This window comes from Ischnura elegans, chromosome 7, assembly GCF_921293095.1.
Source record: "Ischnura elegans chromosome 7, ioIscEleg1.1, whole genome shotgun sequence".
NCBI classification, from domain to species: Eukaryota; Metazoa; Arthropoda; class Insecta; order Odonata; family Coenagrionidae; genus Ischnura; species Ischnura elegans.
In genome coordinates, this window is record NC_060252.1 from 84,572,146 (window position 1) to 84,598,231 (window position 26,086).

The following is a 26,086-nucleotide window of genomic DNA, read 5'->3' on the forward strand; positions in this document are numbered from 1 at the left end:
TCGTGAAAACTGCAATAAAAATATTAATATACTGATATAACCTTAGTTATTTATTCTAAAACAAAGCCATAACAACTACATTAACACGTCCTTAATGTCCCAGCCATTCTTTTGCTTCTTACTATTTCGACAATATGTGGTTCCTTGTATAAAATTCTCTTGATTCTATATTTCTCTTATTCTCTACTTACCCCGTTCTTGCACAAGACCAAACACTTAAAACTTTGCTTTCAAATGTTATTAGTTTTTCCGGGAGTTTTTTTGTGGAGGCCCAAACTTCAAGTCAATATTGAATTACGGTTGAATCAATGTTTTTAAAATAATTTTTGGACTTAAACATCAATAATTGTCCTTGTTTAGCTTAATGAGACTCCTATATGATCTTTCTATCACATAGAGTTTTTTTAGTATTTGAGAAAGAACAAATTCAAGTTAAATTTTCATCTTTGCGTTTTTATATACTAAGAATCAGTTTATAAAAGCATTTTAATATTTGTATCCCAGTATTCACTAAAAAAGCACGAATAAATATTCGACTGAGGTAAAACGTAGTTCGGAATCAATTATTTGTCAAACTTAAACTTGTTATTAGCGGCATGAAATATCATATAGTCAATTTAATTGGTATTAACCCTTTAAAAACCGCACCTTTGGTAACTTACCCTTTGGTTTTTATTACTTTTTACGTATCCTACTTATTTTAAAACTAATGAAGAGACCTTATATGAAAGAAAACCCGAACAAAAATGTAAATATGCGTTTTCAAGCATGTTCCCAAATGGTTTGTGTATCCCAAAAGTGAAGTATCTGAGAGTTACGATAACTTCAAGCCTATCGTGGGGATCACTCATAAGAAATATTTGTGGCAGAGCCCTGAAGAAGGTAGTATTCGTCAACCGTATTGTGGGAAGACTTTCAGAGAAGAAAGTGAAGGAGAGGTGCTAGTTCACACTCGTCCGGCCATATCCTGAATATGCACCAAACATGTACGATCCAGTGCGCAGACTTAATCCAATAGACTGTTACCATGGTAATTGAAGTGTGAAGAGAAGCAAGAAATCGTTTCGATTACCAACGTTAGTACTCAAGGATATCAGAGCAAACGTAACATGAGACGCGGATAAATAAACGGTGTATGAAGGCTGCTTCGGAAATATTTTTCCTCAATTTCCGTTACTTTCGATCACTTGCGGTGCATTGCCATGAATGGGGACACGAACTTAATTGAAGCAAATGCATTTTGGTCAATTTTTTGCAGAATTCGTCCAACTTTAACCATTTTTATGCTGTAAATGGTATTAAAATAAAGGCAACAGACGAAGTGTTAAGTACCCAATAATTGCGATAACCTCGACCCTCTCGTGGGGAACACTTATAAGGAATATTTGCGGCACAGCCCTGAAGAAATTAGGATTCTTCAAGCGAATTATGGGAAGATTTTCGGATGAGAAAGAAAAAAAGGTGCTATTTCGCACTCGTCCGACCGCACACTGAATATGCAGCGAGCGTATGGGATTCGGTGCTGAAAGGCTTAATCCGCGAACTTAATAAAATACAAAGGAAAGCTACGCGAATCGTCAAAAACTGCTACTGGCAAACAGAAAGGATTATCAGGTGTGAAAGAAATCATGCTGGGAGTCGCTAGAAACTCCGAGGCTGGGCGCTAGGCTTAGATTGCTTGAGCAATTGAGAATGGATATCTTTACGAGCGACACGGAGAACATGATATTAGAACCTCACTACATTTCCAGGTATGAAAAATTCAGAGAGATATTTCGCGAAATAGATAGGTATGGGAATTCGTTTTTCCCCGGTACGATAAAGCACGTTAAATAGTGCTGGTCGTTTGGGCATTTCCTTTTTGTGTGTTAACAGCTGGTGTCCTAACACCCCCCACCACACGCTTTTAGAGACGGATTGTTAATTAGCATGTATATGTATATTGTTCAAACTTTCTTTTAAACCGTAAAAAGTTACAAAAAATAATGCATGGGCGTACCCAGCGAGGGGCAAGAGGGGGCAGCTGCCCCCCAACCCCTAGAAGCAAAAATCGCAAATGTCGTAAAGGAAAATTATATTTTTTCAAGCAAATAATTTTAAAAACTAATAAAAGAGCTGTTACAATTTCCTTAAAATGTTGATTTCATCCATCTTTTCCATGCTTAAATCTTACCTACGACTTGAACAACCATGGCTTGCCCCCCCCCCCCTAGTTTTGATCCTGGGTACGCCCTTGAAATAATGCGCAAATTAGAATTAGGTGTTAATGTGAAGATTGTGTGGATTTAACATGCTACCTTTACGGCTGCAGAGAAAAATAATTGATAAACGGTATATTTTTCCTGTGAAAAGTTCTTTTGACCGGTTACACCTTAACTTAATCTAGCTCATTACTACAACGATTTCCTGGTCTCATTTCGAGAGTTCAGCTATCCTCCTTTCTAATATCTCGGCTGCAACGTTTATGTCGCCTCTCCATTCTTTGATGGCTTATCTGAGGGCTCGGCCGATTCGATTTTTCAAACTAAACATAAGGAGCGTGATTACTGAGAGGCGCTGGAAAGCATGGCAAGGGTTATCCAGCCAAATGATATATCCGTCGAAGGAAAAATTCAAGTGACGCCTGATGTTATCAAAAGTTTCCGAGTAAAATTGGTATGTTCCGTTAACCATTCTGGGAATAACTTGTAAAATCGTGTTCTAGCTGACGAAATTGTCGTAAATCATGAAGGATACGGGTGAGGTATTTGAGATCAAGATTGGGAAAGAATCAAATTTGTTTTACGGCCGTGAGAGCGGACAGAGAAACGATATCCTTCTTTTTAACATCTGAGCTGGAGCTGTATCTACATACACGCTCCAGAAGAAACGAAAATTGTCCCAAGAAATATCCTATGGTGATTTACTGGCCGTCGCTGCGAGAACCTATTATTCTTCCGCTCTCCCTCGTATCTCACAGAATCCTTAATCAAATCCTCCTCCTTAGGACCGGTGGGTCCCCAGCCAGCCGAGCTCCCACTCCTCCTCCTAACCATCCTCCTACACATTCTACGCAAGCTACGCTACACGCGTGTCTCGAACCAAGCCTTCCCCGAAGATAGGCCCGCCCGTCAGACTAGAGACCTCTTCTCTCCCCCTCGAAGCTCGATGCGGATCTATACTTCCTTCCCCCGCCGCCGATCTTTCCTGCTCCTCCTCCTGAGACCCACTGTCAGTCCCGCCAGCACAGTCGCCTCGGCGCCGTCTCCGAATTGGATTGAGGAGAGTATTTTTTCCGGATTTTATTTTACGTGTGAGATTGGTCCAAATAAGAGTGTTTAGTGGTGTTTCGTTGAAAACTCCCAAGTGCTTCACCACGGATTGGAATGCAGGCCGTGCCTCCGCCATGCCCCCGCCTGCCGGCGGCAGTCGTGGCATCGCGGCCGGAGTGGCCCTCGCACCACGCCGAGACGATCAACACTGCCGGCACCGAGATCATGAAGCTCCTTCACCGATGCGCCGACTCTCACGGACTGAGGAAACAGGTGGGTAGCGGGCTCACTCTTTCACCTCTTGCTTCAGCCGTTCCCATGGCAATCCGCTGGAAAAATCATATGTACCATGTTATCTCTGACGTGCCACGCTTGTTTTTGTCAACAAACATGGCATTCAGGATAGCGTTGCCTATTAAATTGGATGTATCCTTCATGAATTGTCTCTTATGCCTCAAGAAACAATGAGCTGTCGAGAAAGACGGTGAAAAATAGGGTTTTAGAGAACGTATTATCGTGAAAGAAGCCGTTGTGAAAAGAATGAAGGCGTACAATGGATAATCTCCAGATTTAATGAATATAAATAGCTTCAATTGAATGAACACTAGACGATAAACTTAATGTTCAGAATCGTAACAAGAATTTATCCATATTTTTCTTATTCGGGTCTTATTGATTATTGGATTGTATAGTTATTGCTCTGCTATAGTTGTAGTTCGTTTTTTAGTGATGCTTTAGGATATATCAGATTAATTTGGTGCATGTATATGCAGGGATATCTACTCGCTGATGCTGATGGCTCATTTCTCTCAAAAGCTGCAACTTCCCCCCATCCGATATATTGCCAGCGTTTTAAAAATCCCTCCCAAGTTTTTCATTCCCTCCAAAAGTTTTTCTTTGAGGTAACTTGTGCCATACATCCCCTCTGGCGGCGGCCCTGTGGGTACGCATGTAATTGAAAACAGTAGAACCGTTGGTGTTGGTGTAAAGTTTAATTAGGTAGATAGAACTACCGGAGAAAACAGAGGCCGTAGATGGGGCGAATACTGAGCGGGGAGGAGATTTTAAAATCGGTGTTCGAGGTAAGAATGTCAAGTAAGCGAGGGTGGCGATGGAAGAGAACGGAATTTCTGGAGAGAGTGGGCCTAAATTAGGAGAGGAGACAGGAATAAGTCGCATAATGCTCCATGTCTCAGGTTAGTACTGAAATTTTAATAATGCGAGCTCGGAATTAGAGAAGGGCTATGTTGCATACCTTAAACGGTAGAGTAGGTTAATGATAATATTTTGCTTGATTATTTGTTCTCATAGTACGATAAACTTCCCTTTCTTAATGAAAATTTTATGTTTGTACTGCAAGGTGCGTACCATAGGTAATGCGATCAAATTCATAAAAAATCAATTTCGAATATATTCGCACAAATAATAAAAAAAATCTTCAAAATAGGCGTCGATACACTTCTGGAGGCAGTGTTTCCATGCCTGGAAGGCCTTCGCTAGATAGTCCTTTGGAGCCGAGGTAATAGGCACCTGGATGCCTTCATTCGTGACCCGATATTTTCCTTTCATGGCTCCCTTTAACACAGGGAACAAAAAAAAGTCTGTTACTTTTGGAAAGAGGATTTTATAATGCCTTTTAAATAAAATAATCACAGTTACACCCGCCATCATCATTATCACGGTTTACATTTTGCGTTATTAATCCATGTGCAATCCCCGCTCGGACTGATTGTTATCTTGCACTCCCTGCAGGACGCCGTAGCAGGTGTGCAAAGTGGGGAAGTGTAGTCGTAGATTTCCTTTGTGCTTGTGCGCGCGTTGAAGTCTCCGGTCCGATAAGGGTGGAGCGTGGTTGGTTGGTCAGCCTCAAGGCGCCGCACTCCTCTCCATGTGGGGGCGTTGGGGGACCGCTTGTGTGTTTTGTGGGGTAGGGGTCCTGGGGGAAGTTGACGACGTGGGTGTGTGGTTGTGTGTGGGCGGACTTCCTCGCCGTCGGTCTTCCCTCTGCTTCCTCCCCACACTGCGCTTCCTTGCCCACTTCCTCTCCAGAACTCACTTGCTGTCCCCTCTTCGAATTCCTTCGCTGCTGTTTTTCTTCCGCCCGAGAGAAACGCTAGCTACTCAAGTAGTTGGGAGAAAGTCCACCGACCGCTTGCCACCTCTGGACGGTACCGATAGACAGGAATGTAACGAGCAGGGAAGTCAGTGGGTGGGGGGGGAGGGTGAAAAATCCCCGAAATGTTTGGGAGGTACGGTCTTAAGTGTGTCTCCCAAATGAACTTAAATCCCTGATGACATTTTTTCATGCTTCAGCTCTGTCGATCGGATGCACTGAGCGGTTTTTTATATATTTTTTTTAATTTAACACCACCGAAAAAAGCACTATTTGGCCTTTAATTAGGGGTTTTCATAAAAAAATACACGAACATCCATGTGCTGGATAGGTGCAACCTACCCAGGCAAGGGACTCAAACCCGTAACCTTTCAGTTTGGTAGGAAAGGATTTCACTCCGCCTTTACCGAGGATAGCGAGGCATGATATTGTGAGGGAAGTCAACGAGTTGTTGCTTTCATATGACTTGATATGTTTGGGTATGTTATTGAAGCATTGTAGATAATTCATACCCGAATATCTATGGACGGTTAAATGTGTAACAGGTGTTATTTGAGTTATCGGGGTGTAACTTTGTCCACCCTAATCTGGTGAACACTGTGTATAGTCCCTTATTCCAGTCGTCTTACACCAAACGCGAAAGGGCAGAATTATTGAAGGTAAAGATTTTGATTATCTTATCGTAATTTAAATTGATTAAATGGGCTCTTCAATTGGGACTGAACGCTCGCACCATTTGTTTTTCTATTGGCTTGGGTAGAATCGAACGGTTTCGAAAAGTTGATTTGGGGTATAGTAGGAAACTACGCCAATGCTAAATATTTTGTGCTGTGCATGTAGCAAGTAGTACGTTTTGGGCTGAAGATAATGTGAAGATTCTATGGTCGGCTGCTGAGAAGATGAATGCAGTGGTAAGAGTGACTATTAACTTTATGTTATCGAGGATGTGTTAAAACTAATTTGATATTTGCTTCTCATTTTAGTATTGATTCCAAAGTAAAGTTAAAAACTAATGTCGTATTTGAATTTATTTACACCCCATAATATCAAGGCCATCGATCGTTACAACCAACAGACCAACTCTATCCTTATTTATCCAAACACAGGAGCCTCCAGAATACTTCATTCAAACGTCTGAATTCAAGTTTTACTCAGAGCAAGAACAGTGCATAGCCGCAGGCTTGTATGCTTGCTGAAATTTTATAATGGAAAATCGTTTTTTTGACGCATCTGCCAAAAATTCATCCAATGCGTTAAATTCTTGCGACACACTGAAAGCGAGCGCCCAAAGCAAAGTGAAAAAAAATAATTTTTAGTTTTTTTCCCTATTTTCCCCCAAAAATAGAACACTTTTACAATTTTGGTCGTCTACTAGACATGCTTATATTATTCGCAAACGTGCAGCTCATATTTAGCGATTGATTAGAATAACTGCTTGTGTATGTTCTTCAGTTTTAGATTGCTGCAGTTTCAATCTGAGGTATTCCATGATGTTAAATTCTCTGCCGTGCTGCGAAAATTTAAGGTAGACATCTTCTAGAGGAGGTAGAAAGGAGTATCCGCTATGGTATTTTTGTAAACATCAGGGTTATATGATAATGCCTATGCTGTTTTCCTCATGTGTTAATGCGTGAGCTGACGTTTCTTAGAATATGTAGGCGGTTTCATCCAATTGGAATCACTTGTAGGCAAGAGTAATTAATTTTTTGTCACATAAAGATGTTACACAGACCAATGTAATGGCCTAACAACTTCTCTACTTGTCAGTAATTACCCCTACATGAGCAATATTAGCCAAAATTCTTAAGTCTATGAATTGAAAGCGTAGAGGACAAAAGTTATTCCCTTGGAAAACCTGAAATCTAATATTTTTATTTGCTACTTAGTGGATATCTTGTGCATCATTATTTACACAATTCATGTGAGAAAAAATTCCAGTGTTTCTGTATTTGTAATGCCCATTATTCGCATGAATTATACGCAATATTGGAGAGGAAAACAAAAAAAGTGGCGAATAACTGTCGTGAAGCACCAGTATTTCGTTACGTTCCTGCTATTGACACGTAAGCATATGCAGAGACGCTGTACGGGCTTTTTATGCTCTTAACTGCTGTTGCGTTTTGCGCCAGTAAGTAGCATTTTCAAATCATAAAGGATAGATTAAATGAAGTATTCTTGCCTCTAATGTCGAATTATCTCAGTATTATTACTTGTGCGGTGCTTTTACGTTATTATTTCCATAGCGATTTTTTTTAGCGACTCGAGAACTTTTGACTAAATCGGGGAGTATTAAATGTGAGTGGGTTAAAACTTGTCATTATATCGTCTTCTTTTAATTTGGAAAATTAGATAAAATCACTTCTGTCGCCGCATTGTAAATGGAGATGCCATTTCAATGACTTTACCATTGCAATTTAGAGGGGAACAGTCGCGGAAGTTATCTCTCCAACATACTCTTTATAGCGTGTGCGATGTAGAACGCAAGCATTTTGTATTATTTAGAATTATGGATAGAAGGATGCCTATGGAATATATTCCTTATAATAGCGTGTCACAGGGTAGCATACCAAGAATCTCGCGAGAAACGTCGCAGAAAGGCGATGAAAGGGAGCATTGTTATTCTTATGGCCATAAAAAAGGGTGTTATACATCTGTTTCACGCCGTATTATAGGTCACTAACTCTCAAAAAGTTTTGATGCATGAAAAAAAAGTCTGTTAGAATGTTTTTTTCATATTTTTATCAGAGAGAATCGTTTGTAATACTGCGTAAGTATGATTTAATGTTATACATACACATGTAGAGGGAGCGTGGTAGCCTATGTGGAAGATTATTCGGCCGTTGATCGAGGGGTCCCGCATTCAAGTCGAGGGTGAAGCATTCTGACCCACCCCCTTAAAAAAATCTTCGAATCTCGAGGTGGCTCAGGGATGTGAATTGAAGCCTGAATATGTGCATTTCAATTGCCTGTGGCCTGGTCCGAGCTGAGCTCTACCCTTACCTAACCAAACCAATCTTCGTATTGAATCACTAACCAGTGAAAAGCTCTTAACAAGTGAATGAGAAAGAGTCACTTGTTACAGCTTTAAATTTGTGACTTAAGTCATAAATACGTTCAGAGATTGCATTACCTGCCGAAGAATTAACCACAAACTTCTTATGAAACATTCATTGCTATTTAACTCTTGGGTCATTTAATTTTGCGTCTTAATTATGTTTAGTTTTCTCGTCTATTTCATTTATAACATTTTACCCTTCCACGTGCGTGCAGCACGATATGGTTTCGCAACCAACACCTCATGATTGATCACCAATCCGTTTTATGCAATTACTCCGCTCATTTCTTTATTGAATTGATTAGTGCCAGTCCTGAAGCACGTGAGAAGTGCCTCATCATGCTTGTTATTCTAAAAGTATATTAATGATATCCCGTAACTGACGGGAGGTAGAGCTCCTTCACTCACTAACGACATGATGTGGGTTTATCCAGTGGATTGCGAAACGTACCTACCGTATATTTGCTTCTTCTGTGTCAACCGTTCGAAGTTTTAGTTTTATTGAGAGGCTCGACTTCCAGAAACCTATTTGTGGAGTTTTTTTGTGCCTCCTACTTCAGAAAACATTATTTCATGAGGATATTTGAAGATTTTAACGGTCTAAAGTATTCGCATTTTTTCTAGTTTTTGTAAATCTGTAATGCTTCGCTCATTAAAACAAGATACGGGCAACGGTAAAAAGTGATTGCTTCAAACTGCAGTTTACCTTGAAATCTCTTGTGGGCAATTTTATTGCGCACATGTGAGGACGTCTAACTTAGCTTAGCTCTATGTAAAAATTATATATTGTGACTTAATGGATTTCATTTTTGAAATCCTGGAATGTCTCTTAAGTTTACCTGTAGTTAGTTTTTAAGTTACATTCCTTTTTGAAAGCATACAATTTGTTTAAGGGTCTTAAAATATCACTGAGAAAAATCGTGTGCAAATAAATATTGTGCCGCATTTATTATGCATTGAAACATTATTAATTTAGTTTCGAAAAAATCTCGATCGGATTTGGAAGAGGGTTCCTTTTTCGCTTGCCCGAAGTCTAGGTTTAGAGAATGCGCATTCTCTTATTTTAATTATTAGTCACGAATTGTGGATAAATGGAAATTCAGTGGATCAGTCCATGTTCCTCGCCTAGGTAACATGTTACTCAAGTGAATTCCGTTGCTGGTTCATGCTGGCTATTAAATTTCAATTAATGAGGGTTTTTTTGTTAGACCATATGTGTGGGTAAACGATCGGGTCATGCATATTTCTGCATCATAAATTTTTGCTTGCGCACACTCATTTTTTCTCTGATCATCCATAATCAGGACGTTCGGTTGGCATGCTATTCAATCTGAATCTCTACAATTGAGATCATTGACACCAATGGTTGGATACACCTGTCGTACACCCGAATGCGAGTTATTGGGTGCAGCAAAGTTTCCAGGTAGCCTATGGGATGGTGTTGGTAAGATTATATGTTACTGAAGCAGTAACATATAATCTTACCAACCCCTAAATTACCCTATAAAAATATGTGATAATCCCCAATATTTATTTGTCAGCCTCTATGATTGGAATTAAATAGCTCGTAATAAATTCTGCAGGCACACTGAGCCTAACTGCGACAAGTTTTGGTGTCACTTTTGAGTAGAAATGCTATCAGCGGACTTCATTACCATTTGTCCCCTTTCTCATTCAATGCATTGGCCTATATTGTGATCGATTCTGCAAATATTCAGATTTCCGTTTAAAGGACACTTGCTAGAGGTGGGTTGATATAGTCGCGTGTTTTCTCACGATTGTTTACTTATTTTCGGCTTTTAATGCTTTTATAAGTTATTTAATCAACAGTATCGCCCTATGATCGCCTAGATTGTCTTTTCAACTTTTATTTTGTATAATAATCGTATAATTTTAATCGTTTTTCATCTACCTACCTTTTATTGTTGAAATTATGTTTACCGAATTCCAGGTCATATCTTCATGTGTCGTCATCCTATTTATCGCACTTAGTCATATATATCTGATTCTATTGTTAATGAATTTTATAGCCAACCTCAGGTAGTCTGAAAAAATCAAAGACGTAATTAACATGGTTTCAGGAGTCGTTATTTCCAGCTATGTTCATTATTATGATTGAGCTCGTGGGAAAAATTAATCCCTGCTGTTCTTTTCGGATTCCGTCTTGTATACCAAAAATGATTAAAAATGGATATTTTCCTTTTTTTGCTGTTTTAATGAAAGTTACGATTTAGTTTTCTCGGTCATTTATTGAATTGAATTTTCATCTCAGCCATATCATAAATAGACTTGTTTCGTTACAACGATCGGGTGGTAATTGGATGAAAGAAATACAACTGCTGTGATGTCTCATAGCCGTGTTGTCTGCCCTTTTAAAGAAGTCCTTTTCTCTGCTATCTCCACTAATGTTTCCATCCTTCGAGTCGTATGCGGTATGGGCCTCATCTATGTCCATTCAGCAATTTGTTTTTATCTATGCCTCCCTTGTTTTAGGACAATTATTTGCCAATATTTCATTTGGGTCTCAAGCAGTGGCGGATACAGAAAAAACTCGAAGGGGGCGCAAAAGATATGTTGACCTACCTTTACTTTTATAATAGTAAAAAATAATCAAGTCACATGCAAGTTTAAGAAAGTTTTATTAAAAATATTATACGCTTATAAAAGACAATTTCGTTAATGCGGGCGGCCCCAGAAGGGGGACTATGAATCCTCCACTGGTCTCAAGCTACCTACTGAGCGAGTAAGAAATGAAATCCCAACCGAGTTTGTTCCAATTATTTAGGGAAGATTAATCACATTTTACATATTAAGATGCTTATGTTTACATGTTTTTTAGCTTCATTTTGTAATGGCAAAAATGGTAATACATAAATAAGTACCGTGTGTGCTACGATGTCTGTTAGTTTAACTAAGCAATATCTGTATAATGAATAATATTTTCAGCGCCTCTAATGGTGAACTGTTTAATGTAACTATTCATTGTTTTTACGGAAGGGGAGTAAGTTGGTTTTATCGAAATATCATAAAGAAAATGCGATCTATAAAGTTAAAAAAAAGGATTATATTTGCATCATCTATCTTGATAATTTACGGTGAGAATAATCGCGAGGCCTCTCGATCTTGAAATGAAATATTTTAATATCTTAATAACGATGTTGAAGTATTTTAATGTGTCTCGCGTTTGCAGAAAAGCAATTTTCAGGCCTTCACTAGGGAGAAATTCTCGTTTATAGAAGTTCAATCTTCACAATTCCTTGTGATAGCTCGCCTACCCGTTTACCATACCATTTTCAAAGTAAATTTCGTCGTTGTGATAGCTTTTGATAAATCCAATCTAGCCATAGTGTGCCGATGTGTCATATTGCACGTAGTAAAAGTCTTTTCTTTTTGCGCATTCACGTTTTTCAGGATTGACCCAATGTGGTTGATCTCCAGTCTTTTGTTTACTTTGCCGTTTTTTCTCCGCGTTTCCCTTCTCCTTCGCCTTATCTTCTGCGCCGTTTTCGATCCACACAGTACCACAGCCGTGTGTTCCCCAAGCATTCCTGCTCCTTATCAACCCCTGCTCTCAACAATCCCTACCGTTGTTCAGCTATTCGCGTCGTGGATCGAAAGATAGACTTCCCGCGCGGCATAGTGGAGTGTTTTGTCGCTGCGTCGTGGTCTTTTCGTCGTAGTCTTTTCCGGATCTTGCTCAAAATAAAAGTGAAGAGGGAGAAATATCGGTGGCGGTAATGTTTTGTGTGCCGGTGATAACGCTCGCTTCTCGTTCGTGACTTCGCGTATTTATTCTGTGAGGGAATTTCGCCGAGATTTTTTTTTGCTGTTGTGCGTTTAACGATTGGAGTTATTTTTTTGTGTTGCCGTTGCATTCTTATCGGTACCATGCTTTTTAGGGGCGTATTTTTGTTTATGTGGTTTTACGGTTTCCGTAGTATCATAGTATGGCTAAATGATCCCATGGTCATTTTGTACATTCTGTCTGTAGGGTTATGATATTAAAGGTTGTTTTCTATAATGTTTTGGAATATTCGAATGAGCGAAAGTTTCCAGACTTTTTCTTTAAAGTATTCCGAAAATGTACGCGTTTTTCGCGATAAATTGTGTTTTCAAATTTGGCAGTGTGCAATTGAGAGGTTTTAACTGCGTTCCTGTGGTCATTGCTATAATTTGTTGAAACTTTGTATTGTAGCTCCGTATTAACTTTCTTTTGGTGTAGGCTGGATTTTACCATTGCTTAGATTTTTGGAGTCGTTTTTTATTTATATTTAATTATTTTAACTGAATTTATTTTTTTAAGTTCCTTCCATATAATATAATTGCTGAAATTATGAACTGTGAATGCATATTGATGAACATTTTTGTGTTATTATGTGGCAGTGTGGCAACCATTGGCTTTATTGATAGATAAGGTTGGAGCTCATTTCATTCTAAGTTATAATATGCCTTTGAAATTCAGAATAATGAAGGAGATAGCAGGTTGTCCTTTCCCTGCAAATTACCATGGAGCATTCTCGCCTAATCTCATCCTTATTCGTGCACTTACCAGGGGAATGTAGTAGCATATTTACCTATCAATTGGGCTTCTTCTCCAACAGAATATAACTCATTTATAGCATATTTCTCTTAGTGGCTGTTTAAACAATTGTGCGTCATCGAGATGAGAACTGCAATTGCAATGATAGGATATTAATGTGCTTTTAAGCAACCATATTGTAATTAATTACATTTCCATTAATGTAAAACTGCCTTAAACGGTGTATGGCAAATAGCAATAATAATTTTCATGCTGAAACATTCCTCTTGGGTGTTTGGTACAAGAAAAGAGTAAAGTGACACTTTAAATTACGGGGAACATTTAAATAATATACAGTAGCATTCAACTCATCTCGGTTTTTAAATTGTTATTATTAAATAAATTGTTACTAGTCGACCATAAAGCCGGGTGGTAACATAAAATCAGGAAGTACATAAAGACAAAAATATAAAATGCAAAGTACCAGCTAGGTTGATAGGTTTCAACACACAAAAATATACAAAAACCAAAATACAAAACAAAATACTAAGTACAAAATAAAATTTTAAAAATACCTCAAAAAACAATTTTTTACACAATACATGTCTACATTTACATAGCCCTCAAAATCCATTTTTACACAATAATATACGAAAACAAAAACGAAAAAAACATGAAAGGCCAAATTTAAAAAAATAAACGTTTAGAAGAGCCCTCAGAATTCAATTTTATTTAACCTATTGATAAATATTTTAGCGTTAGTTGGGAAGGGCTCAAAAAAAAATTCCTCCGGTAAACCATTCCTATCCTCTATCCCCCGATGTAGGAAGGAAAATTTTAGTCTATTTGGCGGCTGCCTTGGAGCCTTAATCTTACAATTATGATCCTTCCTCGCCAGATAACTTGGTCCTTTTAACCGCTTTGTTAGGTCCCTCCACGCAGGATCACCACTGTAAGCTTTAAATATACACTTCAAGCGTACTTTCTTCCTCCTTGACTCTAAAGATCTGCTCCAATGCGTGAAAAAACGGCTGTATTCTCAAAAGATTATCTTAAAATTGAACGATCTGCTTTCTTTCACGTGCGGCTGAACATGCACGTAAATGTTCTTCGGGATAATGAGACAGCATTGTCTCGGCGGCGTTGGAACGGAGGTTGTTTTGTGAATGACGTTTGATTCATGAAAATATCCCGACCACCAATATCAATTCAGGCTTTCATTAAGACGCTATCTGAGGAATCATGTTCCTACGTCGTCGAGGCATGCATTGTTTTAGCTGCTTATGCACCGAGTCTTGAAAGGGATGGCCGTCAATTATATTTTTTCTCTCCTCCGGCTGGCCCTGATTTCCTAATCAACGACTATTTCGTCAATCCATTGTTCTGGCAGCAGTGCCTCTTTGAGACTGTGCGGCCTCATCTCGACGTCATATAAGCCGAGGCGTTGGGCCGCCGATGAATGTTAATAACGCAAAAATATTTGAGGTGCCTGATTTTTTTCCCGCGCTCGGACTCGGGGCGTAGTGTTCCATAACGAGGACACGCAAGGAACGCCAAGTGTGCTGTAATATACTTGAGTACACATGGGCTGTTTGCGGCGTTGACATTGGATGGGAACGCCATTGGAAGTAGTTGTAACTTTCGGATAATAGAATTGCAAACTAGAAGTGCCATGACGGAAGCATAGTAACTATGATGAGGATCGCACACGAAGGAAAGTTCTTTATTAGAACAGGTATAATCTATTTAAGGTAAATAGACCTGGAAATCCGGGAAAGCCAGTGATTTTTCGAAAAAAATTCAATATTTCCTGGAAACTTTTTCAGCCATAAATGCATCATTTTTATTCCATTATACGTTACGATGATATTTTACGATACATTGCTATTTTTCCATCGCTTTAAACTGGAGTATACACTATTACTCTACTTTGGGCGCGAATCAGCATAAATAATGGTGTTTACCAATTTTACGGAAAGACATGCAAGCAAAACTGCATTGCTGTACATCTTATATTAAGGAAATAAATGTATATGTCATATTATATTGTAATTTTAAAGTATGCATGTATCAAAAAACAAATTCACCAGCCCATTAAGACTTTCCTTTTGCCTTAAATTATCCCGTAAAACTCCCATTGAATGATTTAGCAACAGTATATGGAGTAAAGAAGATCGTGTTTAAAATGTCTTGCCCTCACAAAATTATTTCCGCTACCTAATTTGTTGGTATTTTAGGAACGCGATTATTTTTCAAAAGTTCAGATAACAAGTTTTCAAATACCTGGAAAACCTGAAAAGATGAGGTAATAAAATAATTCAAATATTGTGATACCATGATGAGTGAATAATCCACTTGAATGGGTATTTTAATTTATGTTTCGATCACTAAGGAATATTTTTCCTCTTATGCAATTTTCTGTTCTTTCGTAAGCTTTAAATTTGCGCGAGGAACTTATTTCTCGATATTGGAAATTGTGTTAACCATTGAAATTTGATTTAATCTATGTAAAGCTGAAGGCTATATCTCAATTAGATGAATTTTTTCCCGCTTTTAAGGTAACCCGTTTGACCGGTCGTATTCGGATTTTTTCCAAATATTATTTAAGATCTTTCACCATCACCTTGACTTTTTTGAGATTATACAGAAAAGAACCTTTTCAAATTTTACAAATTTTTAAATGTGAAATTGTACCTTTTAGAAAATTTGTACTACTTAATTTTATTTAAGCAATGCGCTAAAAAAGAATGCCGCACTTTTTAATGTAAACTCCTTTAAAACATTAACAATCATCTTGAAATTTTCAATGTGTATGAAGGAAATCTTTCTTATTATTTGTTTTTTTTTATTTTACCAAGTTTGCCTCTGTATTCCATTCCCGCAGGCGTAATATTATTGCATTTGGGATACGAACAGGTGCTGTCGAGGGCCTTGTTTCTACTCCTTGAAAATTACATGATGATAACTTAGGTTTTAAACGAGCAATTCGTCGCGAAAAAAACAAAATGCGATCTGTCTGCGACTATTGAGTCCGCTTAGCGCCAAAAGGCACGATAATATCCATTGGCGTTATTGTATATCTCGGGGGAGGCAATTTCTTCCGCAAGCGCTAGAGGCCCGTGGAGTCACGTGTGAAATAGTCAATTAGCATCTTACTCAGGGAGTGTGGCGCCTTGCGGCGTGGTCTCAAATGCTGAGCCTCAATAGCCCGCGTCGGAGGAGGTGCCCATATCCCCATCATGTCGCCGAGGACGTCGGCCGGCTTGGAACATGCATGCCTGCAAGGGCCCCCTTCGGTGGGGAGATGAGTGGGTTTCGCTGCGAGGGCTGCAGGGGATGGGGCCGACGTTGTGTTTTCCATTCCGAACCTGCCGCGTTCGACGTCGGCGTCCGCAATGCGTGTTTTGAAATTTACTTTCCCTTCGGCTGCGACACGAAGGGGTGTTTGTGTTCTTGTCGAGGGCTTTGCCTCGGCGTCTCCCAGTAGAAGATGTCGACCCCGGAGGATCAACCACCTTTGTAAGGGTGACGATGTATTACACTCCGTGTTTTTCTCACCGGAGGTTGCTTTCGACTGGTTGCGATAAAGCTCACCTCGAGTGACCTTAGCATATACAGGGCGGAGAAATATTATGTCTCGAAATTTTAACCTTGGATAGCTGATACTTGCAGGAACCAGAATTACTGATAATGTTTATGTCGAAAAGGCACTATTTTTGAGCTACAGAAACTTTGAGCCAAGCGTCTCGATTGGCTGCGAGTTTTCCCTTTTGCCGCATTCCTTGGATATGTACTACATCGCGATCATCTGAAGACAAAACTTTCGAAGTCATGAGTTGTCCATGGCATTTGGTTACAGGGTAAACTCGCGGCCAATCGGAAAGCTTGTCTAAAAGTTTATGTAGTTGAAAACGGTGCGTTTTCGCCAAAAACATCAGTAGTAATTTTGGTTCCTGCTGGCGTCAGCCATCCAGTGTTAAAATTTCGCTACACAATTTTTCTCAAGCCTGTATAGTGGCTGCATGACTTGTGCTGAATGGTTACGCGGCTAGCGTAGACTGCTGCCAAAGTTGTGCCCATAGGCTGCACTGATGTTTAGTTATTTTTGGTGGTATTTCTTACTGGGAGGAGGATATTCAGAGCGGATCTTCGTTGGATACGTCTTTCCTGAGCGCGTGTTCAATTTTCACATTTTCCAAACTAATATCTTTCTTCGCTGAACGCAGTATAATGAGTTAACTCTTGCATTGTCTTCTTAGGAGAACTTTTGAAGACTTCGGTTAGGTATCTGGTGGTCTACCTTGAATGGACGTAATGATTGTTTGAACGCGCATTCGCGCAACACTGTATGAGCGCAATTCGTGAGATTTGTGTTCTGGAAGCGTGGCCGCTGATGGAGTAGGATGAGATTACGCTAAAGGCATTTGAGATGTGGGCATGGAAGAGAATAGATAAGGCTAGATAGACGAAGAGGATGAACGAGTAAGTGCTCGACATTCTACGTGAGGGAAGGGCCCCGCCAGAGGACACAAGAAGGTTTTGCGTTCAGGTTTACCCAGGAGTATTGGGATGCAGAAAACCATAATGGAGTGATTGAGTGGTTGAGTAGGGAGGCTGAATGAAGAGAAAAAATGTACAGTGGTCTCTCGGTAATCAGGCAGATATCTGACCAGAGCACTACCGGATTACTGGAAATCACTTATAACGACGCAATTATACGGCATAAGCTAAGTTTTATTTTATTCACCCATATTTTTAATATATAGTATTTTACCCTAAATTAGTTCATACGCGCAATTGAAGTTTTATCGGAAAGTAAAACTACGAAAGGGAGATCCGCTATGAATATCCTCCTCCCAGTTAGAAATACCCCCACAAATAACTAAACATCAATGTAGCCCAGTGGCATAACTATGGGGAGGGGGATGAGGGGATATATCCCCCCAGAGCCTCAGAGAAATCAAAAAATAATTTAAATTTGTCTGGATTTGATATATACAAACTGCGTCTGCTTAAAGTTAAATTTTAAGTGTCAAAATGATGTAAAATGCATTTTCAGGCATGTTAGTTTTCAAAATTTTTCCTCATATCCCCGTTTCCTAGGGGGTTGCCCCCACTAACCCCATCATTCCCCCCAAAACCCCCATATCCTCCGCTAAAGCCCCCTCATCTATATAATAGTAATAATAAGAATAAAGTAAACTAAAGTAAAGAGCATATTCCAAGTTACGCCACTGGTGTAGCCGATGGGCGCAACTTTGGCAGCAGCCTACACAAGCCGTGTAACCAATCAGCACAAGTCATGCAGTCGCTATTGTCCTCATTATTCCATTGAAGTGGAAGTCCCCTCTCAGTAAGCACTACTTCCCCTATTTTCTGAGTTGGACCAGGTTCACCCGTGAAGTAGACTACTCGAAATTACTGAGCTACTCACTTGGTAGCTGCAGGTATAAAAACTCGTATTACTAGCAGGGCCAGAGAGGTGAAATGCCGGATTATAGAGGGAGTACTCTAACAGGATAGAATGAAGAGTACATGGTCTTACGCCAATTAATTTTTGACGGTCAGTGTGGAAGGATAACCCTGGCAATAGGCCATGTTGATCCGATGTTCAACGTAAACCTGTTAATGCTATGAAAATGTACGGAACAGCACTCCAACGCTGGGAAAACTGTTGTAAAGACCTTGGTAGTGACTTTTGAATTCGTTATGAATAATTTATATTCCAAATGGAAATGTCCTCCTGAGTTATAAATTTTATTCTGGGCCTCGTCGAAACACTTCAGTTCTAAAGATGGAGTGAGTTTATCTCGGAACATAAAGAGAAGTTAATGGATTGAATGAAAATTTACGGCTCTCATTTCTCTCCCGAAATTAGTCTTTATTTCCATCGTTATGTTGGTTCCCCTTTGTAAAATCTAAAATATCATTTTCATTTTATTGATATCCTATTCAGAATTCCATTCAAGCCAGTTGAATGGCATCTTATTTCCCCCTGGCTTCCATCTCACTACTTGGCTTTAACTGCTGAAAATAGATTAGATAGGATAATTTAGCAGCCGTTGGTATTTAAAATATTCTTTAATCGGGGTATACACATTTGAAACTTTATTTCTTCCTTGGTGATAGCCTGTCACTCGTCGGGTTATGGACGTTTTAGGTTATGCTTATATTAACTTTTGCATTGGGAGGAGAACCATCAATAATATTTTACCGACTAAGTTATTATCTATCATACGAAAAGGCGTTTATAGTTTCGATTTTTTCTTAAAGCTATCAACCTTTAGGGGTTAAGCGTTTTTCTTTTCATTAGTTGATGTGGGTTTTCTGGTGTTTCATTGCTACGTATTTGCGGACATTGTGGATGTACGTTAATACTTTTTACTCGTATTTTTTCTCTACATTTCTCTGCATCTCACTCGTACTCTTTTCTCTAAATTACCCACAATATATACCAATCTAATTCGAATACTAGAATTTATCGTGATTTAATGCGAGAACTCGCAGAACTTGGCGAAGACTGAGTGGTTTTCAAGTGGTCCGCTTGACTTTCTAGAAAACCACTCCTTAAATAAATCCCTCCTATGGAAGAGAATAGTGGTAAAATGTAAGGTAATATCAGTAGTATTTCGCAGCCAATGGCTTCTACTCAGCGATAATGTAGCAATAAGGACTCGGTAATATTAAAAAAAAGAATAAGTGATATCACTGTCGTACACTTGTCTCCTTTTCATGGCTTAAATTAGTCATTTTTGAATCCTTGAACTTGTCTTATGAAAAAATGTGCAGGAAAGTTAAGCTGAAAACTGTGGTCTTCTGCGTTCTTTCTCCCTTGCATTGAACATGTTCAGTAGGCCGGCCCTTATTTTTCATAATTGCGAAAAGTTATGTTTTCCTGGTCTCAAAATAATCCAAATGGTGTTTATATTCACGTGTTAAAATTTGGTTACTTTAAAATAACGGCAACCCGTGCCCCAAGGGCCCTAAGTACTAAGGACCCTCAATTGAGTTTTTTGGGGCCGAAAAAGCGCTATTTCTATGTAAAACGTAAAAGTAAAGCCCGTTAGGGCCGATTTTCTGTTTGTTTTAACCTATCTCTAAGCGTTTAGGAGATATCGTCCGTCGTAATGCGATCCCCCCCCTAAGGCGCCACCCCGCACCGCGGCACCGCTGAGGTATGTCCCGCACCACTTACTAGAGACTTCCCCTCAACCCCCTCCCCTCCCTCGGCAAAGACTTTGCTCCTGATGACAAGATTTACATGCTAGTGGTACAGTATTGAATAGGTTGTTCCTCTTGTGTCATGATTAATGTTGTTAAAGCCTGTAATGTCAATTTTAACTTCAACGCCGTCCTATGTACTGGGTACCGACCCCTTAAACCTTGATTTTTGCCGCCATACGGCCGCAAACCATTCCAGCAGGCTTTGTTCCAAAGTGCTTTTTATGTACAAAATATTATAAGCATGTGTAACAAATGTGTCTATGAATAATAAAGGAATGAAGGGAATGAGCAGGGCTTCCAGGGCTCCAACAGTAGATAGAAATATTCAAGGAAGAAGAAACGAGGCTGTCAGTTCACGGATGTAGATCATTGTGGATAGATAGAGATAGTTCTTGTCTATAGTGTGCAAAGGATAGGAAGTGCAAAGTGTTTTAGGATGTAAGGAGAAAAGTGGTGAAATAAATACTTTATCATGAACGTGACGTTCATTTTAAAAATAGACCAACAAGGAAAGGCATATAATCAAGACTAAATCCAGGCATTGAACTGGTTGGAAAAGAAGGTGAAGAAATACTCGGCTCAAATTTACCGACAGTGAGAGAAGTACTGTGTGTTTTCTCTATCACCTAATGGGTTCGAAATTTGTAAGACTTAGTGCGAGAAAAACCGTGAGAAATGCGTCTCATACATAGTAAAAAACTAGAATTCCTGTTGTTACGGAAAATAAGGCGATTGAAAAGTTAGAAAAAAATTACGCAAAGAATGGATGAACGTGCAACGGCATAAAGAGAGCGCGAACTACAGTGGATATGAAGAGAAGAGAATCTTTCGCAACAAAACTTGATGATTTGCTTGACATTGCAAGGAGCGGTACCATTGCATTTTTGACGCGCGAGGAGGAAAGTGCAGTTAATCTCTCGGATAAATGTGCTTGGGCTGAAGAAATAAAGTTCTTACGCAAATAAAGAGGAGTACAAAATGCAGTTATTAGTTGAATAGATTTCAATATATTCAAGAAGAAATGAAAAGATGTGGTTCTCCGCTCCTTTTGTTGCATTAGCTCCCATCAGTGACTCGCAGTTCCTACAAAGACTTGTTAATTACGAAAGTGTTAACCTGGGCATAGCGAAAGCAGCACAAAAGAGGTTTTCAAACCACTTGTGGTACATGAGTGAGGAGTTGGTATGCCTGTCATTCTTTGACGGATCCATTTCTTGGTGTGAAAAAAACGTGATACGCCGTATGTGGTCTTGTGTATAGAGCGTTCCACATTTAGTTGACAGTACGGGCCTTATGGATAACAATGTTGCCAAGCTTCCGCTCCGCCGGCAGGCATCCTAACAGCGTATGCAACCACACATAATATGGCGCCAAAACGGTTTAGTTCAAAAAGGAGTTAGGGATCGCACGAAAGACTGCGTAAATTAAGGAATGTTTTAGCGTATATTACAATACCTTTGCGGCAGTATAAAAGGAAAAGTCTTTTGTTATTTCATGTACGTACTTATTCAATGCACAAACTGAATAATGAATAATCTGTAATGTAAAAAATAACAATAAATTGAAGGATAATAAAAATTATAGCCGCTCCTGAATGAGACAAAATTTCTATTCCTTCCATATTATGCTATATTTGTTGGCTCTAGCTAGTATTACATGAAAGGCGATTTTGTATAAGACATCATCAATCTTTAATTTTTCTAAATTTTCCCGTACTTGGTTTATTGTTAATTAAAGATCTCTTTTCAAGCTGACATCTTCAAAGCTAATTTCCTTAATGTTCTCTTTCTTTCACCTTGTAGTAGGCAAGGATTCCAATTTCCTTGAGTAATAAGAGGCATTATCTACCACTATAATTGATCCTTCGGGTAAGTTTGCAAGAAGTGAGTGCTCAAACCATCTCTCGTAACACTCGCCACCCACTTCTTCATGCTCATCCATTGAGTTCTTTTTGTACAGAAACACATGCGATGCTCATTTTATGAACCCATTTTCCGTTCCTGCGTGTATAATTGCAAATCGTCCTCCTCGGGAAGTGGGGGCCAAGCCCAGTATTTAGTCCAGCAAGGAAAGCTTGACGCGGATTTTCTAATTGTTTGTTTCGCAAACTAATGTTCACTATTTGTCCAACATTAATCCAACTTTCGCCTGTTAATACTCTCGTCCTGTGTTCGCGACGATATTTTTTTAGCTGCCTTAAATAATAATTAATTGTGCCACCAACGAATAATATCATCCCTTTCGATAAGGATGATTCTTTTCCCCCTGCGTTCGTACACGAAGCCTATGTCCAAAAGAAGACGATATAGTGTTGTCCTTTTGTAATCTGGGAGAATACTATCCATATTCACCGGGTTTCAGATGGATTTTAAAGTCGGAGGAATAATTTTCACGAAGGATTCATGTACCTTCCTTCTAATTCCCGATCTCACCAAACCGTCGAAAATCACTGCCCTCGAATTTTTGTAAGGCTGTCTAATTTCTTTAGTTTTTGAAGGAGTTACCAATGGACCACGGGAGCTTTCCTTTCTCACTCTGTAAATAGTGAACTCCTAGCACCCAGTAGCCTTCGAAGCTTCTCGGCAGGCCTCACTAATGCTGAGAGATTTCCTTATGTACGAGAAGACTTTGAGCACCAACTGTCTTTCGTGGCTTATGAGCTTCTCACCTTTTCTCCTCTTCTTTGTATCGGACATGTTGATTGGGCGTGTTACAGCAGAGATAAGTGTAAAACACACTTCACAATTCTCAAGTTCAATACACCACACAACACTTGTTCACTCCAAAAAAATGCAATGACAAACTGAACGCCTTCGTAAATTCTTCCCTCGGCCCCTTCGGCCTGGGTCGCTTTTGGGGCAGGTTTTATGGTACCCTATGAAAGGAACTCAGAAAAAACCCAAGCCCCCTTTTGTAAATGCGTGCACTGGATGGGGTAGTGTTTGGTACAGATTATGAGATATTATTTTTCTTGGTTTCCCCGATGGGACCTAAACACCCAAGGTGAAAGAGTCTTACTTCCAAGCCGCTTGCTTACTTTCGTGTATCAATGTATTCAGATAAAAACACTGCTGTTACGACGTATAAGTAGGTATTCTCTGTTTAGGATATCAAACGAATACATAAATACATTTCATAGTATGCATTGACAAAGAACTCCTTTTCCGCCCGAGAATTTTCCCTCTGCGCGCAAGAAAAAGCAAGAAGCCCGCCCAGCGGCACCGTAATATTTTTTCTTAAGATCAAAACCTTGTAACTCGCTTCAGAATTGATGTAAGTCAATGATTTTTTCACCAAAAATAACCTTGTAGTTTTCTCCACATTTGGTACGCAGCATATAGGGACCTACGACGTAAGAAACGTAAGTTAGTAAGCGACTACTTTTTACCTTGCAAAAATCAAAATTTTCTTGTCCTAAAGTGTGTTACGTCGGCATAACAACATTAAAACTCAATATTTGTACAATTGGTGAAGATCTTCAAGCAGAAAATAGTGTGAAGAATTTTTTGCAAAAAAATGCAATTCAATACAGTCAACGGTCAGGCAGAAATTGCGAGAAGAAGATAAAGTAAAAAAATACACGTTTCTGACGGAAATTTACGGAAATGTTTTTTATAGCTTTTGTTATAATTTTTATGGAAAAACTATTGGCGCCAATGAATGCAGCACCTTTTTCTACATTAGAATAAAATTTTTAATCAGTGCATAACGCAACTTTAATTTTCGTGCTGTTGTTGACAACACCGCGCTCCTGGCCTTATGGAGATTAACATGGGAAACGATTCTCCATAAGAGCCCATACTGTCAACTAAATGTGGAACGCTCTATAGGAAAATATGATCCACCGAAGAGGGCATTCTATAAACGTAAAGATATGACTAAGGTATCTATACCAAATTTTGACACCACTAATTCGAGAAAGCTATTTAATGTATTGTAAATATGTGTTGCATTCTTTGATGTGAACATGCGCGAATGTGATGAAAATACAAGAACGATTTGCAAAATATTCGGGGTCATTAAGTGGGAAATGATTGTGCAGCGAGAGGAGTGAAACTAATTCAAGATTTTTAGGCAGTCACGTTGAAGGAAGAGAGCTTTCAAAATTTATTTCTAACAATAAGTGTGACTTTTCATCGCAATACAACCCTTACGTGCGGAAAGGCACTTTAATTGCCAAATATGGGATGTCAGTGAAAAATTAGAAATACAATGACAATCTATTTTATTTTGGTTAATATACCGAAATTCATTGACAGAGTGAAAATAAATTGATCTCTTGGATTGGAAGTATTGTTATGGCAATTAAATTCTTTCTAACGTAAGCGCATTTCTTCAGAGGCTATATCTTGACATCAGGAGCAAAGTCTTTGCCGAGGGAGGGGAGGGGGTTGAGGGGAAGTCTCTAGTAAGTGGTGCGGGACATACCTCAGCGGTGCCGCGGTGCGGGGTGGCGCCTTAGGGGGGGGATCGCATTACGACGGACGATATCTCCTAAACGCTTAGAGATAGGTTAAAACAAACAGAAAATCGGCCCTAACGGGCTTTACTTTTACGTTTTACATAGAAATAGCGCTTTTTCGGCCCCAAAAAACTCAATTGAGGGTCCTTAGTACTTAGGGCCCTTGGGGCACGGGTTGCCGTTATTTTAAAGTAACCAAATTTTAACACGTGAATATGAACACCATTTGGATCATTTTGAGACCAGGAAAACATAACTTTTCGCAATTATGAAAAATAAGGGCCGGCCTAATGTTCAGGCATTTGAGAGGCATTTAATGTCGCACAATTATCGGATAATACTGTTTTACATAATTGTGTCCTTGAGGCTTGTCGTCAGTGGCAAGTGCATTTATGGGGAAATTATTCTAGAAAAGTGTGGTCTGCAGCTTTGGTTTCGACTTGCGCTGAGCGCGGTGGAGGCCAAATGGTGGACAAGTGGTGGACTTACTGGCACTGATACGTGATCAATCTCGCGTTGACCTCGTCGTTGACGGGTTGATGCACGCACCGGAGAATGACTGCATCATTTTGATTCCGATCCTGTCTCGAAGGCGATGGAATCTCCCTCAGGTGGTATAATGTAGCACTTACTAGGCGTAAGATTCCTTTGGGAGACGAGAAGGCTGTATCCTCGGGAAAGAATGCTATTGACAATGCGTTTTTAAAGATGCACAATTGCGTCGTAAAGCGTGAAAGCCATTAATGGGGTGAAATATTTTCTTCGTGAAACTCATTCTGGGTTCGTATTTCCATCTAATATAGGTACTTACGATTCTTCAAATGTAGTTGTTTTATCATAGAAAAGAAACAGAGTGGTATTATGTTGGGAGCTTGAAAGAGGAGACTGGGTTGCCCTCAGTGAAGTTGACACATGTTGTATTACCTTTAAAGCTCTATGATATGAAAAACTGTGGAAGTAATTCATGTAAAAAGCAACTTTCTACACAGTATTGAGCTCAGGACAAAAGTTGTTTACTCCAAGGTGAAATCTTTTGCTTAGCCAGAATCCGCACCTGTACTTCCCGATTGACTAGTTTTTCATCGTAGGTTTTCCGAACATCATGTACGCGTATTTTGAAAACGATAGGTGCCACTTAGTAAACAGCTTGTTTTGAAAAACAACTTATTTAGTATTTTAGGTATTTAGTGATTTCTGCCAGGTAAATACTACATGGATAGGGCTTTTATAAATGCTGTAGAGTAAATAAATAGTTTCAGTTTTTTGTCGAAAATCATCGATATATTCTCCTATCATTTTATATGTAGAGCAATTCTACCACGTTAATTACGATACTTTGTTTTGCATATCTATAAATCGGATCGTCTTGAGTAAGGGTACTGAGCAGTTGAAAAGTAATTTGCTTGAAGGATGATAATGTATTTTTTTCTAAATATATCGCCTTCGCAGACAAAACAACGCG

At 39.2% G+C, this 26,086-nt stretch overlaps 1 protein-coding gene across 1 annotated transcript in view; it reads left to right on the top strand.

Moving 5' to 3' along the window:
- Positions 1-3,196: 3,196 nt before the first annotated feature.
- Positions 3,197-26,086, top strand: part of LOC124162356 — a 132,002-nt gene continuing 109,112 nt past the window's right edge. Inside the window, exon 1 of the mRNA XM_046538866.1 lies at positions 3,197-3,524. Coding sequence (XP_046394822.1) covers positions 3,386-3,524 — 139 coding nt within the window. The 5' untranslated portion in view covers positions 3,197-3,385. The remainder of the gene's footprint in view (positions 3,525-26,086) is intronic.